Source organism: Leptosomus discolor, chromosome 3, assembly GCF_034619465.1.
Source record: "Leptosomus discolor isolate bLepDis1 chromosome 3, bLepDis1.hap2, whole genome shotgun sequence".
NCBI classification, from domain to species: Eukaryota; Metazoa; Chordata; class Aves; order Leptosomiformes; family Leptosomidae; genus Leptosomus; species Leptosomus discolor.
Window position 1 is genome coordinate 50,465,423 of NC_141393.1, and position 12,947 is coordinate 50,478,369.

The 12,947-nt window shown below is 42.3% G+C and overlaps 2 protein-coding genes across 2 annotated transcripts; one reads left to right on the forward strand and one right to left on the reverse strand.

Moving 5' to 3' along the window:
- The first annotated feature begins 676 nt into the window (after positions 1–676).
- CFAP144 (cilia and flagella associated protein 144) lies at positions 677–3,616 on the forward strand. Its single transcript, XM_086463005.1, is given in 5 exon segments — positions 677–809; positions 1,696–1,766; positions 2,627–2,692; positions 2,694–2,730; positions 3,594–3,616. Coding segments are annotated over 5 exon segments (330 nt in total).
- A 630-nt stretch (positions 3,617–4,246) lies between these two features.
- On the reverse strand, positions 4,247–9,175 carry EBNA1BP2 (EBNA1 binding protein 2). Its single transcript, XM_009953736.2, is given in 11 exon segments — positions 4,247–4,530; positions 4,923–5,085; positions 5,793–5,853; positions 5,856–5,876; positions 6,146–6,195; positions 6,454–6,557; positions 7,651–7,774; positions 8,275–8,432; positions 8,720–8,803; positions 8,931–9,037; positions 9,172–9,175. Coding segments are annotated over 11 exon segments (924 nt in total). The 3' UTR covers positions 4,247–4,482.
- Positions 9,176–12,947: the final 3,772 nt, after the last annotated feature.

The following is a 12,947-nucleotide window of genomic DNA, read 5'->3' on the forward strand; positions in this document are numbered from 1 at the left end:
TTTTGAGTAGTATAGTAGATTTTAATGAAGCTTCTCATATGCCAAAGCTGATCACCTTCATAAATATTTATATACCAGGCCCATAACAGCTTTGTTGCCTGTGTCCAATATAGAGTTTGATTTAACAAAGAACTTAAATATTCCTTTTATTTCAAGAACTAAGTTGTTGTTGTGTTGTACTGAATAAGTGCATGAATAAAATTAAAAACATTGCATATCATGGATTGAAAAGTCTTTCTAACACTAGATGACACACAAGACAGTACACAGACACTGTCAAAATGCATTTGAGTAATTGTTTAAATGCAACTGCTGAAACTTGCTAATAGAGTGATATTGAACCTAAAAATTTCAGCAGTGATTTTATTCACTGTACAACATCAGGCAACAAAGCCAACCTGAAACTTGGATTTCGGGGGGGGTTGGGCAGTCGGAGAGTAGGACCTGGCTCCACGGCTACCACTGTGCCACCGCCCCGGCGGCCCTTTAAACCCGCCGCGTGCAGCCGCCACTAATCAGCGCCAGGGGCTTTAACTCGGCGGCCAATAGGAGGCGGGAAGGGAATCCCTTGGGCGGGGGGGGGGGACACGGAGCACGAGCCGGACCAATCAGCAGGCTTGTGGGGAGACCACGTGGACGTTGCCAGATTACGGCACGCCACGTAGCCCGCGAGGCTATGGCCGCCCGCAGCGCGGAGAAGGAGCCGCCGGAACCGGTGCAGCAGAACGGGCTCCTGTGCGAGCGAGTGCGGAAGGAGCTGCAGTGCCAGCAGCTGCACACGCAGTGCGCCGTGAACCCGCTCCACTGCGGTGAGGCGGCGCGCAGGCGTCCCCACGACCACAGAGAACTGGCGCGAGGCCCCAAGGGCAAGACAAGCATTGCACCGTGCCGCGGGGCTGCGGGCAGGCTCCTGGGCGTGCCTTCCTGTGGCCGGGGCAGGAGCGCGTCGCGGAGCACTCAGCTGCGTGTCAGAGACAAGCAGCTGCACCCGAGAATGCCAGCAGTGGCCAGTGAGAAGGACAGATCCGGAAGGAGCAACTGGCGGGCTTTTTTTTTTTTTGCCTAAGGAACCAGTCTGAACACCCGAAGTCAGAATTTGCCCAATTAGGCAGCGCCTTAGCAAATGTGTAGAAGTGAGGCAACTATTCAGAATCTGGAACCCACGGACCCTGAGTGAGCAACACAGAGCTAAGATGGGGCAGAGGGCCCCAACACTACACCATGTTTCTTCAGCCCCTGGGGCTAACCTACAACTATGAGTTGACAGCTACCTGTCAACTCATAGTCATAGGATATCATATTCTGTGCCAGCACAAAAGGGTGACGTGAATAGATTCAGTCAAGTCTATCTTTTAGAATGAAACAAAAACAAACCAAAGGAAAATAATTTCCTGAAATCTGGCACTCTGCAGGCCACCACTTGGGTGGGGCAGAACTTTTGCTGTGGTGAATGCAGGCAGCATCCAGAAGGGCCTTTAGCATGCTTAACCCCGTTCTGTTTCTAGGAAGTTGCTACTAGTACTCTGGACTCATTTTGTTCTGCTCATATGCTGTTCTCCCTTTACAACTTCAGTGAAGTAGCAGGGCCCAGACTGGGGAATAATCAAAAAGAACATTTGCAATGATAGATATCTTAGACCTGGCTGTGATGCTAAATTCACATGAAAGTAATTCACCTGCATCATTTCTTTCCAGTTCACACAGTCACCAAGAAGTTTATGTCTTGGCATGATAATATAGACGAGCCGGCAGATGGTAAACCTCTTGTGACAATTACATAAGAAAATGACTAATAAATAAGATTAAAAATTCCAATTAGTCTAAAAGATGACACATGGAAACACCCCTGTGACAACATAAGAAAGTTAAATTAATTCATTACTTTTGTTAAACATAAGGCAGGTTTTTTTCCACTTTAAGGCCCTTTTCCATTATTTTTCACTAGTACAAGCTTGCATTCATGCAATTATGCTTTTATTTTTGTTTTTAGTTATCATACTATAAAATTTTGCTTGAGAATCTAAACCTCTTTCAGGGGAAAACAAAAAAATTAGAAACATGTTTTAGACATACATGTTGCCTGTCATTGCAGATTCTACCTAACCACCACATATGGTAAAACGCTGAAATGGCTACTGAGTCTTGCTTTAGTGCTTTAATAACAGAAATGCTTATATCTAACATGCAAATTTTGTCTAAAAACCTTAACGGTCAGTTAAGGTTGGCCTACACTAGTCAAGGATTAGGAGGGGAAAAAAAAAAAAAAAGAAAAAAAAACCCAGAAAAGGAAGCAGGTCTCAGTCAATTAAGATGAGAGCCAACGTGGAGTGCTGGTTGATATTAGATGTAGTGTAAGAAATGTAAGATGCTGCAATACAGTAGACAGGGATGACAGTATAGGCAGGCAAATCTTCAAACGTCATCAGGATAAATTTGAGTAGAAATGTCACCCTGCATTCTCTTACAAGACCATTCACAGAAGAACAGAGGTTGCCTCCAACCTTAGCTTTCTTGCTATTGTTTGGACAGTATTAGGATGTCCCACTCTAACATACATCCACGGGTGACCGTTTTTTAAACACACTTTCTTTCATTTGTATTTGCATCTCTTAAACCAACATCCGAGTTTCTGAATCTTATTCACCATGCAACACTGGAGCCAACAAAGAAATATTCACAGCCACAAAGTGAGAAGCCAAGAAATTGGCTGGAACACACCACCTTTGGCGAGTAGAGTGCTTAAGGACTCAGCTTTTTGCAGGATTCAGAGAGTCTTTCACACTGAAAGATATTCATGCAACAAAATAATTTGTGACAAACACGGGAAATAAGAATGATTAGGAATGAGCAGAGCTGTTCATGGACAAGTTTTTCAAGTTTACACCTAAGAGGACTATTCGCACTGGCATAGGCTTATGAACACAGAAACAGCTTCCCCTGAGAAACATGAATGTAAAATATCTACAGTGACAGCTGACCCCAAGCATATTGCCAAAATGCCACATATGTAGTCACGGCTGTTTATTAAAGCAGTCATGAGAAATGGCGTAGTGAGCAATGTGAAGTGACATACCTAAGTACTATGAAACGTGCTGCTGTACCTTATCTTTCAAATAAATTGCAAGCAGAACCTAAAATTAATAATTAGCTAAGTATACCCGAGGCAGAACACACCAGCGAGGATTCATTTGGGAAAGTGTGAATAAACAGAAAGAAAAGAAATCTTATTAATAAGCTGAGACATCAATCATATCTGACAAACAAATAGCTGTGACAATGACTGACTTTGTAGATTAGTGTTTCAAGAAAGGCAAATGAGAGCCTGACTCATTTTGGCCTGTTACCAAGAAAACTAAGATAAATAAGGAAGTAAGATAGTCTTCTGCAACTTTTCATATTACACTCCAGGTAAAGTAGTTACTTATGACAAGGCTAGAGACAGATGTCCCAGCAGGGCTTTACGCTGCTAGATATCGGTGGTAGGATTAGATTGACAGGAACAAGGCAACTAAATTTGCATGTAGGGAAATGAGTTAAATTGATAGATCAGGACTCATGATGCTGTTTCATACGTTGTTTTCATTTTTCACGAGGTTCTACTATAACAAAGCAGTGAACAGTATATTCTCAAATAAATGGTACCCTACTTGTTTGTCACCTGGGCATTTCTCAGCAGCAAAAACACAGTGCATCACTTCTAAGGAGAAACTACTACTACTGATTTTAGTAAAAGGACATGACTATTCACCATTTTTCTTTCCCAGATTCACATGGACCATATTGATTGCAGATTCTACTTTCCACACCGGACAACTGATATCGCTAAATAAATGGCTGGCATGGGGAGTAACAGTCTGAAAACTTGCAACTCAGATGGAAACAGCCCTGCTTGTTATTAGGTGAGTTTGGCAGATTTCTGGCAAGAGAAGATAGTAAAAGGAAAGAGAGAACCTCAGTCTGACCAGATTTGCAGCCTGACAATAGTTAAAAGAAATAAACCTATTATAAGATTGCTGCATTTGTCTCACTGCTGTTTCCAAACCCATCTATATAACTAGCCTAAAAAACCACTTTATCATCTTGACAGGCTTCAGACTTCTTATTTTGACATGGGCAACATGACCCAGAACTCAAGTTCACCAAGTACATGTCAACAGTAGCTGTGGAAAAAGCTGTCAGAATGAAGGGAACAAAGGGCAGGCTTCAGCCACCATTCATAACACAGCTAAACATGAATTCCACATCATTCTGTGCAAACCATTTAATGCGTTCACACATCAAAGGTTTAAGTAGAAAACAATCCTTCAACAAAACAGACTGTAAGAAGAAATTAGCGATAAGGCACTAGTTTCTGCTGACTTTTTTTTCTTGCCACTTGGAAGCATCCAGCTTGTTCCACAAATTAGCTGCTTGATGACAGCAGAAACACATCTTGCAACACACAGAAACAGAGGAACCCCACCAGGGAGCACAGTCCTCTTACTACGCTTGGCTCTTCATCTTCTGCCTTTCTCTCTTTCCAAGTCTCTTCTGAAAAAATAGACAGATCCAGATCTTCATTTTCATGTCCTCAGTCTTCGTTCTAGCTCTATAGCTTAGGGAGTATACAAAGGAGAGGATATTTGTCATTACCTCTGGAGAGGGAGGTTTAGGAGAGGATATTTTTCATTACCTCTGGAGAGGGAGGCTTTGAGACACAGGTAGCAACAAACAGTACTTGCTAACTCCCCCACTCATTTCCTTGCCTCAACACCAAACCACTGTCCTTAACTCTGTCTGCAACTGAATTGTGCTGAGCTCCCAAAGACAGGCATTGTTGCTTCCAAATGCTGGAGGCACCCATTAGGTACTCAGTTCTACCTCCCAGACAAGGACTGGCTTCCTAGCCAAGCAGGATCATTTACATGCAACATTTCAGTTACATTGAGGGCTTTTTTTCCTCTGTTTCCTGGGCCTTTGTTGAGAGCCACTTTTGACCGGAAGCTGGATATGTCATTAAAACTCTCCATTGTGTTCCACTTTGAGCCCTTCTTCTTCCCACCAAAACCAATCTTCTGATTCTTGTATCATCTTTTCGCATTTGGTCTGAAAAACAACCGAACAGCATCATCACCTATATTCCTTTCCTCAGGAAGCATTCAAGAAGGCACATGTATCTGCTGATGGACTCTCCTCTAATGGACATCCCAAACCTTTCCCCCCTTACTGAAGAGACAGAAATTAGCACATTTCAGTCTCCGTTCTGTTAAAGAAGTGCAGTCCAAACCCTAGGTTTCCCAAAGCAGAGTTTCAGGCATCGAATCTTACAAAAATTAATAATTTAATAGAATGGTACAGCAGCAGGGTCAGCTTGAGCTGGGCACCTCCAGAGGGGGACCCCAAAGAAAGAAATCCCTAGACATTTATACCCTTACAGACTATGCATCCACCCTTCATGCAATCTTCATGTGCTGTTCACACGCCCTTTGGTCCAACAGTGATTCTGTCCTCAGATCCTCCAACACCTTCTGACTCCTTATTCGATTCCTATTCCACTGTCTCCAGGCAGGCTGTTATCTTGACTAGTTGCACCTGCTATTGATGGTTGTAGCCTCAAAGCTACAGGCTTGTGCTGGCTCTGGAGTCCTTGTCTTGCTTGAATGGATGCAAGTTCTGTACATGTCAAGTAGACCTAGGTGAAAGTTTACAGCTTGCAGCCTTCAGAACAGCTTTCTCGTTCCACAAAATGATCCCCTAAAAGACTGAACAAATCAGAGAATCTGCACTTAAATATCTTTCTTTTCTAGTCTCACCCCTTCTTTATCTTGAACTACCCTTTTTTATTCCCCTGAGATGATGTCTGCTCTTTATCTAGAAATCCAGCTTGTCAGAGACACCTACAGGAGCAAAGTCATAACAGCTGGTCAGCTACCACCACAGAAAACACAAATTTTCAATCTAAGTAAGTAACAGCAACAAGTCACTGTCACCAAAGAACAGCTACTTGGGAGTATTTTCAAGGCCACTGGCATATGATTCTGTACAGTAGCAGCCTTTCAAGCTCAGTGGCCAGCACTACAGATTGACACCACACATCACACTGCCTTACACTGCTATCATCACTACTCCCATTACACATCTGCGCTCTCAGACAAGTTAGCTTTACTTTCCTGGTACTTCTTGACAGCATTCAATGTCTTTTTTTTTTTTTTTCTCCTTTTGTCTCCTCTGCAGAATCTCAGTTTGCACCTGAGATTAGAAGCAGAATGTTAGTGTTGTTCCTTGTAGTGTTCCATACTTTTTTTCTTTTTACCTTTTTTGGTTTTGTTTTAAAAAGGTATCCCATCTTTTGCTATGTCTTCCTTCAAAGCAGCAAGACGAAGAATAGACAAATTCCATACATTTTAGCCAACTTCCTGTGGTCTTACTTTCTAAGCTACTCACTCAGGCTCTAGATTCTTGTCACACGCAGGCCTCTTTTGTAGCTCCTCCTCACCTTCTTGCCATATTGCACAGAGCTGTTTCTCTTTTTCAGACTTCTCCATTGCTTCCTGTTTACTCTTAAGCTGCTGTCAAATCTTCTTAGAGGACAGAAAAAACCTTATCAGTAACACAAAAGAAAATATGATCATTCTATGATTGCTATGCAGTCCTGATATCAACAATTATGTGAACTATCAATGAGTGTAAAACCAAAAACATCTCTTAATCCGATAACGGTTTATAAGGCCTAACATTCTTTCAACTCAAAGCTGGAACAGTTATTACAGAAACTCCTGAACTGATCTGTAGCCGAAAGAGAAAACTCACACAGAGACAAGACCAAGCCTTATAATGGGCTCTAATGGAACCGTTAAACAAGAGTGTCTTGTCACATCTTGTCAGTTTACTCAGGTGTATGTAGAGACTTGACAGTTTCTTTCTCAGCATTATTAAAAGTAAAGCACTGAAGAAGAGTCAACAACCCTTCCATGCCATGGAAAACATCTATTTTGTTCCCTCCTTGTTCACAAGCATTTCTATAAGGATGCCGCATTACAAGGGATTACAAAGATTTCAAACAGATGATCTGGATTCAGACTGTCACTCCACTAAGAGAAAAAACTCTTCAAACAAAAGCCAGCAAAAGAAAGCAATAGTAATGTGCAGAATTGACTTAAGCTTCAGCACAAGCTAATAATCTTCATCTTCTCTAGGAAGATTCTACAGCCATCAAAACAGTGACCAAGTCATACATGAACCTCCAAATTAGATTCCAGCTCATGTTTGTTTAACTTATACAACAGAGGCTTTTTTTCCAAAACTGAAACAAAAAATAGGGTTCCATTTTGAACAAAGACCACAATCAAGAAGCAAGTTCCTGAAACTCTGATTTACTACACAAATCTGACTTTCTACCCATGACAGATTAATTCAATAACACTCAGTTAAAAATCACAGAGAATCAAAACACACTAAGTATAAACAATATACTTAAATAATGAAAAAGGATCACATTAATACCATAGTTGACTGCAAGTCAAAACAAAATTTCAAACAAAAACATTGTCACAGGCATTTGTCCAAGAGATGAAGATAAATATTCGCACGTTACACCTTAAAGTTAATCCCTAGCACAGGCTAAAACCAACACAATACACAGGAAAGAAAGCCATTATTCACTGCACATACCTTCTGCATCTATTGGTCTGATTTGGCCATCTCTGCAAAGTAATCATTTGGCCTTCTAGTAGAAACCTGGAGCTTATGCAACCTAGGTAGGGCTTCCAGAACCTCTGCCTGAGCCTGCTGGTAACTGGGAGTCAGCTGTGCTGTCACTGTCACTGAGTATCAGGCATCTCACAGCACTGACAGAAACTCTGCTCACATAAGCTAGCTGATACTGGGATCTAACAACCATTGATCTAGAAATATATTAATATGCTGTGCCCTACACCATTCAGTGTTATTAAAATCAGTATAGGTGCCAGTACAATATTAACACTTACATCTTGCACATATGCATTTATCTAGTTTCCAGTTGTAGTTTTGTAAGCTGGATTATAAGGCAAAGATGGAAGTCTGCTGCAAAAAGGAGAATTATTTCCAATCACCAGACAAGTTAAATATGCTAACATTAATTTGTAGTTATTTTGGAAAACATTCAGAGCCATCAAATGTAAAATACATGTCCCAAGAATGACATGACACTGGTGACAAACAGTGTGGAAGTTTGCAGCACATCTGTGAAACATGACACGAAGCACACAGCAATATGCCAAGACCCTATAAGAAATCTCCCTTTCTGACACTTACAAGCTCATCTCTCTCTGGAAATCATTCTCAGGATCAACAGCATCTTTGTTAGAAGCACTCTATAAGCTGGGGTCCATGACCTGGCCCGAAGTCACATCCAGCCTTTCCACCCAAGCTAGCTGCTGCTTGAATTCGGACAGGCACTGCCTGAGGCCGTCCTGTGAAAGAAGCACAGATCTGCACAACACCGCACGGAACCACCTCCCCAAGGCTGGCCTAGCTGAACATCCAGGTCACACCGTGGGGTGCTCCTCCAAGGCCGCTGGGTGATACCCCAAATCACCTTAGGAGTACAGGAACCCCGTAAGCCTGCCCTGGCCGGCGCACCGTGACCCCAGCCCCAGTGGGGCCTCCTCTGCCCCGCCCCCGGCGCTGGGAGACACGGGACCCGGCCCGGGGTTTCCGCCCTGCCCCGGGAAGGCGCCGCCCCGCCCCGCCCCCTCACCGCGTCGCTGCGCCGCTTCGGCCGCTCCGCCAGCACCACGTTGAGCCCCTTCTTCAACGCGCCCCTCGAGAGGGCCTCCTGGACCTGCGGAGAGGGCACGGTCAGGCTGCGCCGCCGGCGAGGGCACCGGGCAGCCCTACGCCGCGGCTGCCGGGGAAGTCCTTACTGCCGGGCTCGCGACCCGGCTCCGCCACCGCGGCCACGGGCTCACGTCCGAGTCCGAGAGAGAAGAGTCGTCGGAAGGGCAGCTGAGCGGCCCCGCACCATGCTGCCCCTGCTGCCACCGCCTCTTCCGGCCGCATGCACGCGTCTCCGCCCCTATGTTGCAATACCAATTTGGAAAGAATGTGAGCAATGGATGTGAGAAGAGAGGCGTACAGAGACTGATGCAAACCTGAGTGGTTATTGGTCCTAATGCATCAGCAATTTTAAAAGATCTTCTCAAGTGTTACCCATGCTTGTGTTTTCTGCAGCCCGAACAAGTTTGCTGATGTTAGTATTTGGGCCAGGTTCCTAACTTGAAGCATCCAAGCCTTAAGAATATTTTTTTTTTTATGAAGAATTTTTTATGTTTGTCTTAACAGGTTTTAAAGTTACTTTAATCCCCTAAGAAGTTAAGTTACCTTAAATGTTATTGCTGCAACTGAAGAGTCCACTAAATATAGATCTTCCTAGGAGAAATATAGTTACAATTAAAGAATTCTCTTCTTTATTGGTCTCTTACTGTTGTCTTCTCTAATGTTTGCTTTCCTTAACTGCAGGCAGAGGAGGATACAAGGCAGCAGCTTCAAGCACATGAAGAAATTAAGAAGCAAATTGAAGAAGATGAAGGCAGAGAAACTGTGGAAATCAAAATCAAGTATGAGAGATGGCTCTTGGAAGAAAAGGAATCAAACCTGCAACTGAAAGGAGAAATAGGAGTCATGAATAAAAGGGTATCTCTCATTCTGTGATAGAACAAGACCTGCATGTGGGGACCTATAGCTGAGGACTGAATGTGATTAATGGCATGTCAATTTAGTCTGTGAATTTAGTCTATAAATGCATGGTATTTCATGTGAGAACAGTGACCTCTTCTTATATGAGTTCAAATGTTTTAGACTATTTGGGCAGAAGAAGAAGCTGTGTGCTGATTGTATTGTTGATATGATTAGAGACAGATGACAGAGGAGATGTGTTTCTATTAGTACACTTTATTTTATCTTACATAGTTTTAAATTATAAATAATGATATTATTCATCCTGTGATGGGAAAGAAATGAACCTTTTCATTTTTCCAACATCTAATGCATTGCTTTGTTAGAAAAATACTTCTACTGCTTCATTTGATGAAAAAAACCCTGTGTTTCATATGTGTCATAATTTTTTAATTGTTTTTACTTGGATTTTTAAGGAGGCATGAAACCTTTTAGCTGTTTTACTGACTGGGTATTACATTTGCCTAAGGGACATCTTTTCCTTCTAGTTTCTTCAGTATCTATCTGGAGACAGGTTCTCTTCCTTCATACCCTCTACTATCATGGTACTGTCTTCAGTTCCGCTGTCTTATAGACACCAGGATTTTCTTCATGGGTCCTCACAGTTTGACCAGCACTGTTTCTTGATTGCGACCTCCTTGACTTCACAGATCTTAGTACTGAGGCAGCGATACCAAGAGCTATGAACTAGGCACCCATCCAGTCTACTTTTGACATCTTTAGAGATGTATGACAAGTGATCACCTTAAAATAATTTTCCATGGCTTGAGTGTTATTTGAAGATGATGCTTGGGTATAATATCCATACCCTTGCTTCTGGATGCAAATTCCTTGATTACTTGTAGTGCAGTGAGTGTTCTGTCAGAATATACAGAAAATGCAAAAATGTATCTTCAACCCCCTTTTGAGTTATAGGCATTTAAGTGATGTGGTGCTCCTTCATCATACCTTGTTTGATGTCCTTTATCCCACACTGTCTACAAGGTATTTACAGAGTAGAATGGCTAAGTTGTGCACAGCTTCTGGAGACTGTTAAGTTCGTTCTTATTTGCCTCTCTAGTTGAACAGCCTACAGAAGGAGCTCAAGGAGCGAAACAGGGAGACTGAGGAAATAAGACTGGAACAGCAGAAGCTGCAAGGCATCATTAAGTCACTGGAGAAGGACATCTTGGCACTGAAGGCAGAAATTCAAGAGAGTGCTGACACTATCCAAAACAAGATGAGAAACTGGACAATTGGCTGAGATCAAAGTCACTTTCCCTTAATTTAATAGTATTGTGTTGTGATAATATCACATGACTGGAAACTCAGTTTTAACTTAAAGAATCTGTAATTTTAGTTTTTAGTTGACATTCTAAGCTTTTCTTGGGGAGCTCAAATTCAGGACATTGACTTTCTCATCCCCTGTTCTGGGATCTGTAGGTGTCTCTCTGTATTATTTGCCCCCTTCCTTCCCACCCAATCTGTGTAGATATTCTCTGTAGTTCAGTCTTCCACTATATCTGTGACTGCTGCTTTTGCCTCTACCATATTGGTGCCTTGGCCTAAGGATCTGTTTGAGAGTGCTGTGTCTAATTCAGATCTCTGTATCTATTTCTTCCCGAGGAGAAGCATATAGATAACCTAAAAAAGAAAAAATCAGGAACTGGAAAAGTTTGAGTTTGTACTGGATTACAGAACAGAGGAGTTTAAGAAGCAAATAGAGTCACGTGACAATGATACTGAAACAATGAAGGAGCAGATCCATGAGGTAACACTCATTTGGCCTCTGCTTCTAAGTCCTTTGTCTGAACACAAAGATGACCTGACAAGTCCCATGGAAGACTCTACCCTGCTTGTTCCTTGACTCCTTTCAAAGACACACAGCACCGATTCATTATCTTTACAGCTAATAAAAATATTTGTGCACAATAGCTGCCATTCAATTTTCTATCACATGCTACCAGTGATCAGCACAGTTATTTAAGCTCCTGTTTCAGTATTTAATTCTAGACTCTTGAGTAATATCAGTTTTGCTTAAAAATAGAGCTTTTCCTTATGTGGTTGCCCTCCACCTACCCTGTAGAGTTTGCAAGACACTGCCTTTACTGATCTGGAGGAAGAGAGAGGGAACTTCTTCTCTCAGAAAAGCTGCAGATTTATGCGAACAACTCTGTTTAGGGGTTAGGTACGTGGACAAATTACTATTCATCAGTGGAATTTTCCAGGATCCGTGGAAAACTTCCATGTATTCATACTTAGCTTGCAGCAAATTCATTGAGGCAACTTATTGATGATAGAAACTTACTGTGATCTGTCTGTAGATGTACCTTTAGCTCAGCCAAGATAGGACTATGGTGATACAGCGTATCAGTTTTCATAGGTCTGTTTATTCAGAAGAAAAGCCTTTTAAATAAAATGAAAACAAATGATCAATTCGTATATATGTCAGACTAGCATGATGAAAGCCCTGTTCTCTCTTCTAGTCACTGTCTTATGCTCGTAAATGCTGGGGTTTTTTCCCTGTTCTACCCACAGCTTTTCAATGCATTTGTTTCTTTCCAGTACCAGGTTCTTCTTATTGTTGCACTTACTCTTTCCAGTATTGACTTTTAATTTCCATCTCACCAATTTTTATTCAGATGGAACAGTAAAGCTCCAGTTCTGCTCAAAGAAATTAAGGAGCATCACATCACTTAAATATGTGTAACTCAAAATGGAGCTGAATATCCATTTTTGTGTTTTCTGTGTATTCTGACAGAGGGCAGTGTTGTTCCAAAACTGACTTTTTTCGTGTTGGAGTTCAACCTGAAGGGGGACCTACTCCCTCGAGTCTGTATTTCTAGTCTCTGGTTTTCCTGTTATGTGTTGTTTTTTCATGTCTCCTTTTAGTCCTGGTTTCCTCCTCCTGTTTCCTTTCAGATGGAGGGGGAGCCGGAACAGTTCCACAAGGAGAGCACACAGTTGAAGCTGAACATCACACAACTGCAGCAGAAACTAAAGGCAACTGATCACAAGATGCACAGAGAAAGGCAGAAGGTATGGGGTTACAACCACCATGCAGGTCCTACAGAATGAAGTTTGTGGGGACAGAACACTGCAGAAGCATTAATCTGAGCAAACGAGTACTTCAGGGATACTGTGTCCAAGGGCCAAGAGAGTCTTTGATCAGTGGGAATAAAGACAGAAAACTTCCAAGCCTGCAGCCAGGTTAGAGAGTTGATATTAAAAAAATCCAGTTATTTGGGTGTCAGTTTCTTCAATCAACACAT